Raw genomic sequence first — 6546 nt, 5'->3', positions numbered from 1 at the left:
ATCAGGTCTCTCTTGTAAATGAGTCCTCGAGGCTCAATGGGATTAACATGTCTAAATAAAGGTTGAATGAATATATATTTGCTTATGAAAGGGGACCTTTGAAAATCCCAAAATGCTACAATTTTCGTTCAAATATGAAAGTTTTATGTAATCCAAAACCTTTAACATTTTGCGTTGCACGTAAATGTAGGTTTTATATATTCTGAATTAAGACTGAATTTCATACTTGATTCTAAAGAAGTTTAAGAAGCACTTTAATAAGTGAGGGTTTTTTTTTTAGGTTGTTGTTCTACTGGAACTGAAAAAGCACTAAATTAAAAATAAGACTAAGGAATGTGGAGGAAAAAAAAAGCTTAGAGTAAAAGACCGAGAGGATTTATTTAATGGAAGGAGGAATGAGGAAAAGCAGGACAGAAAAGTGTTGAGTGTTAATAAGCAGAGGGAGAGGTGAAAATGAGGCCAAAACTTATTTTATCCAGCAGTGGGAAGATGAAAGTCTTTTCTTTTTGTCTCAGTGTGAAAATAAACACCACAAGTGCAAGTGTTTCTAACTGTGTGAAAAAAAAAAAACCTTTGAATAATGAATATCTGAACAGAAGCAGAGCCTATGGAACATGTGGTATTGGTCTCATTACTGTATTTTTACTTTTACGTGGAATACAGCAGCATGGGGGAAACCTAATCCTAATGTTGGAGGTATTCTTGAGTAAATCCCAACCCAAGAAAACTGTTTTTCTCACAGCTGGACGGCCCCGGTGCAACATGTAAAACTGCGAGGCAGCGAGGATCTTTGTCCTTTGAACATGCCATTAGGCTTGTTACGAATGAACCCTGAGAAAATATGTCCACTAATTTAAGTCTCTGATCACTGATGAAACTCAGCTGCACTGAGCATGTGTGTGTGTTTGTAGTCAAAGCATGAAGAAGCAGGCAGATGGGTCACACAGTTATCCCTCTGAGTGTCTGGAGCTGGAGCAACTAATTACTGCTTAATTAAATATGACCGGTCTGTCCCTGCTCTTCCTCACCTGTGGACGATGGGTGTCAACATGCATGTTCACTCATAAAGTCTTCAGATGTTTCTCCATAAAGACAGTGGGGAACTGTAATATTAATTTGGTATAAAATAAACATTTTCAATCTTGTTTTACTTATTTTTGCTAAATTCTTTTATTTTCTAAAAAATGCTTTGCAGTTGAGCAAGACCTTTTTAATAGGGACGCACGATATAATGGTATGGTATCGGTATTGGCCAATATTAGCGTTAAAGTTCAATATCGGACATCGGCCATTCCATCAAAATAACTCACTGATATAAAAGATGCCGTTTTTGAATGATAACCCAGTGACAAGGATGCCTGCAGCGGCAGCTCAACGTGATGATGTCATGAGCACCTACCTGATCTCACGGTGGAAAGGAAAATTTAAAATGTCGGCGGTGTGGAAATTTTTTGTTGTTGTTGAGGATGTTGTTTTATGAAGATGCTTGGACTACGTTGAGCCTCGCTACATCATCCCCAGTTGGAGATATTTTTCCGACATAACCTTACCCGAGTTACAAGCCGTCATTTCCGACATCATTGAGAAGCTAATAGCCGATAGCACTTGGGTGAGTTTCTCCACAGACATTTGGACGTCAAGTGTTAGCCTCGTTAGCATGATTAGTCTAATAGCACAATGGATAGACAAAAACTTTGAACTTAAAAAGTCTGTCCTTCATGCACAGGAGCGCAGAGGATCCCACACTGCAGCTAGGAACCTGGAACAAACCTCCACAAGTGAGACAGCATCACAGCTGACTAATGCTTATAAATAACATTTAACACTTTTCATTTAATACAAGTTAAAGTGCTATGAATATCATATGGCTGTATATGTCACCAGTTCTTACAGCTGTTACATAATTTTTGTAGCAAATAAGCGTAAATAAAAGGGCTATGCTCTGACAAAGGAACATATATAAAATGTCAGTATTGGTTATCAGCCAAATAAGTTTTAACATATCGGCATATCGGGAATCGGCCAAAAATCCAATATCGTGCATCCCTAGTTTTTAATATTATGAAAATACAGTTATCTAATCAGATTCTTCTGAACATGTGTCTTCAGGAAGAAATGTTTGAAGGTTCTTTGTCATTTGTTAGGACTTCACTGTCTGCAGAGAAGGCTGAGCTCAGTCAGAGGCACTCCATGATGAGTTTGTTAAATAATTGACAGGAAAATTAGTCAATCATAATATTGATGTCTAGATTTTGTGCTGACAAAACACTGAGCGCTGAACCTTCTGGGAAGGTCCTGCAAGACATTTTTATTTGTTTTCCATGTGAAGATTTGTGATGCATTCTGTTGCAACTTGTAAATTCAAAAATTCACACAAAATATTGTAGTTGTAAAAAATGAAAGTTAAATATCCCATTTAGGAGTTTATCATAAGGGTTTCCATTCTCAGTCCTCCTGTGATAAGTGAAAAACTGCAAAGTAGGGATAGTAGTACAAGTAGTAAGTAGTTTATTTTAGTACTCTTGCAATATTTTAAACAATGTTTCTAAACTTTAAATGCTCTAAAAGAGCACAGCATGTCATGAATGCCACTCTGCCACCTGCCAGCGCTCTCGGCCACGCCCACTTCTTTGCTGCAGAGGAGAGATCATGACATGCTGCAGGCAGGAGCTTCTCCCTACACCTGTGGGCTGCACACAGGTGCAGCAGCTGCTAAATACTTTTAAATAATTTATTTTTAATAAAAATTCCATGCCGATCGTGTGGCTCATCCATCAATCAGCCAATTGTGTCTCATGTGCAATCTTATGTTGAAAAACCGCGAAAGAGCGAGCAGGCGAATGTCGAACTGTGAAGTACTGTACATAGATAATTTTCAACAATACATTTGTTTTTAGGTTTCATAAACTTGTGAATTATTTTACAGAAATAGTAAGTTCTGTTGGTTTTTGTACAATTTCTTAATTTCAATGTACTGGTAAATTATTGAAATTACATGTTGTATTTGAATGCAAGAGACTGGGTGAGCCGCAGAGCCTTCTGGGTAATCTTGGGACTGAAATGGGTGGACGTTTTCAGAATGTTATGTTCAGATGGGGCAGCACGGTGGTGCAACTGGTAGAGCTGCTGCCTCTCAGCAAGCAGGTCCTTTGTTCAAATCCTGGTCCGGGGGCCTTTCTGGGTGGAGTTTGCATGTTCTCTCCGTGCATGCGTGGGTTTTCTCCAGGTACTCCGGTTTCCTCCCACAGACCACAAACATGCATGTTAGGCTGATTGGTAGCTCTAAATTATCTCTAGGTGTGAGTGAGAGAGTGAATGGTTGTTTGTCTCTATGTGGCCCTGTGATGGACTTGTGACCTGTCCAGGGTGTACCCCGCCTCTCGCACAGTGATTGCTGGACATGGGCACCAGCGACCCCCGTGACCCAAAATGGAAGAAGCGGGTAAAAGATAAAGGATGGATGGATGGATGGAACTCTGAAGTTGTAGCTGATGAATAAAAAGGGGGAAAGTGTTACATGTTCAGTGAGTTCCTGGCTTATGAAACTGGGGGGAAAAGTGATGAAAACAAACCATGACTCCATTTTTCAATGGTAGCGTGTTATAGGTTGGTATAATTTCACTTCCTGACTCAAGGTCTAAATCTTAAAGTCACGGTTTGCTGTTAAATATGACCTAAAACAACATCTGTGACATTTTTTTCTTGCAGCTCTGCTTTCTTATTGTTCAGTTATTGCTCGATAGCTGATTCATGAACAATAGCCAAAGAGTGAGAGGCCTTTAGTTGCTTAGAGGCTCAGAAGTTAATGTGCCATGAAACACACCACATCAATGTGTTGTGAAGTTGGGACACTGATAGATTACAGTTCTGTAAAAACACACTTCACATTCACCTTTTAGATTTAAACCGCCAGACTCGGACATCACCTTCTAATAAGCTGCTAAATCTGTATGTTTGATCATACTTTTGTTTCATATGTTTAGGTATGCGTTTTAAAATTTAAAGTGTTAAAAAGCCGTGAATTTACATTTAACACCCCCTTTTTCATCTTACAGGTCCGATACTACAAATTCCTTTTAAAAAGATGCCCTAGACACTTGCAAGTTGTCAGTTAGTTGCAGCGTTGCCAACTTCTTTGCAAGATAAGTACCTAATAGTTGTCTTAAAAGTTGCTAGTAATCACTAATTTAATCATCACCTACTGTCATTTGGAAAATTGGCTGTGTGCATGAATGTAATGAAAGCTGTAGGAGCAAATAATAATGTGGGGGAGACAGAAAGTGAGTAATAAACAGCTTAAATATGTTGAACTTTGTTTTGTTCATTCTTCTTTTTTTTGGTCACAATTCCGATATTTCTGGTACATGAGATGCTGCACGAGGACTGGGCCGCTTGTTCAGAAGAATAAGAACAAAACTGCTGCCAGACATACAATAGTTATCTGATTTATACAATAGGTTTAGGGTCTATGTGACATACGATTAATAGCTTTTTGTATAAAGCCCACATATTTCATAGATTTGGCATTTTCAGGCACCAAACATCTTACCAACCAACAATCCGCCGATCCCCCTCAAAAAAACAAAGTTAGCTCATATGTTTGGATGAAAAACAACAATATAAAGTGACAGTATGACATTTGTCATTTTCTATCTGGCAAACATGGAATTATATGCGTTTTCAAGTCAGAGTCGCTAAACCTCCAAAAAATTACTAGACGTTACAACGCTACTTATTTGTCATTACTTGCTTGTTGTAAGGTTATCATTTAGCTTCAACTTCCAAGTACTTACAGTACAGTACAACTTACACATACTACTGTGTGTATCCAGAAGTATTGACCGAGCACACACACACACACACACACACACAGAAATCCTACCATTGTTGGAGCGTAGCGTCCTGGCAGCGATGCCATTTGTCCCTATAGGATGATGAACTCCAGTTCCGTCTATCACTCCTGCCTCTCCCGGCTGTTTCAAAAGCTCCGTCAAAGTCCTGGACAGGAGGAAAAGGAAATATATTTATATATGGAACAAATCATTTCATGTGCTTACAACATGTGTGTTTAAGCGAATTTACACAAGACAAATACGTCAGAAATAGAAATAATAAGCTGCTGCAGAAAAAAAAAATCTTGAACTGATAAGAGAACAGGAAGGAATGAGTTAGAGATTGTAAAAAAATACAATAAAGAACAAATAAATGTGAATAAAATATGAGACTTGGTTTTAAAGTCTTATTCACAGCAGCTTGAAACTGGAATACCATCAGGCAGAAGGCTGCTTCAGTATCATCCAGCAACCGATGCTATAAACAAAGACTATATGTGTGTATTTCCTGTACTACCCGTTATTGTGTATTTCATTACAAATGTGCCAAGGCCTTCAGGGTATATCTGTATTTTAAGGATATTTTGTCCTCGAATAATTTGAAAACAGAAAAAAAGGATAGATTTTAAGTAAGCCTGACTTGTTATGCTGTTTTTTTTTAACTCGATCTTTTTTGTATTTTGAAAATCACAAGTTTTAAAGAGGGGTTCTGTGGAAATGTTATGGCCAATTACTATCTTACCTGTTGTAGAAAGCCTAATGAGCAGCCTCGGTTTTAGGGAAATGGTGTTTAATTCTGAGCAGATTGACAAGCTAATAGCTAGTCTGAGTGAGGCGAAGACCAAAATGCATTTCTTCTGTCTAAAAATAATTCCAGTCTCGCATTTTATAGGCTACTTTCACACTGCAGGCCTTGTTGCTCAATTTAGAATTTTTTGCTGAGATCAGTTTTTATTTTTACATATAGATAAATGTAACGTCCATCAAACACAAAGCCACCCACCTGTGCAGAAGAGGATGTGATGTCACATGCAGCATGCCTTGTTTACAGAAGTAAATATGTATAAACGTGTTAGTGTCTGTATTAGTTCTGAAGTTGTTTCAATCAGTCAACAACATTTTTATCTAGTATAAATGGAACAGATGTGCTGAAAATAGAAATCGTCATTTAGTTATTTTTGTGATTCTTATATCCATTTTACTTGTGTTTAAGTTTCCCCAGTGTTTTCTCCCCACATAGTTTTCTACTTCTACCCCTCCCACTCTTACCTGTTCCCAATCTGTAATCCCCCAGGTGTTTGGCGTTTCTCCCTCGTTACAGTCTCTGTACTGTGTGTGTGCTGTAGTTAGTTCCTTGTCTGTGTGTTACAAGCTGCTCATATTTTGTTCTTTCGAGCCTCCTAGTATTCACCTACTTGTGAATATTTTAGTGCCACAAAAGCTTTTTGGTTTCTTTTTGTAAATAAATTAGTTTTTTTTTTTCTTTCAGGCTGGCGTTTTGGTTTGTGCTTTGGGTCCCACACTCTCACCAAACATGATAGAAACAAACTCATGATGATGATCCAAGATAAATGTTGGTATTATATGTTGCTCAGATGCTCAGTCATCGAGACAAGATGAATCTAAAAAGTAAAAAGAAATGTAAAAAAAATATATATATATACATTTATATATATATATATATATATATATATGTGTGTGTGTGTGTGTGTGT

The 6546-nt window shown here is 37.8% G+C and overlaps 1 protein-coding gene across 1 annotated transcript in view; it reads right to left on the bottom strand.

Moving 5' to 3' along the window:
* LOC119422149 (protein shisa-8) overlaps positions 1-6546 on the bottom strand; it is a 173327-nt gene that overhangs the window by 104738 nt on the left and 62043 nt on the right. Inside the window, exon 3 of the mRNA XM_037689505.1 lies at positions 4883-4998. Within this exon, the coding sequence (XP_037545433.1) occupies positions 4883-4998 (116 nt within the window). The remainder of the gene's footprint in view (positions 1-4882; positions 4999-6546) is intronic.

This window comes from Nematolebias whitei, chromosome 15 (genome assembly GCF_014905685.2).
Source record: "Nematolebias whitei isolate Nwh7 chromosome 15, NemWhi1, whole genome shotgun sequence".
In the NCBI taxonomy this organism is placed as follows: Eukaryota; Metazoa; Chordata; class Actinopteri; order Cyprinodontiformes; family Rivulidae; genus Nematolebias; species Nematolebias whitei.
Note: the sequence above shows the minus strand (reverse complement) of the source record. Positions and strands in the feature narration are given on the sequence as shown.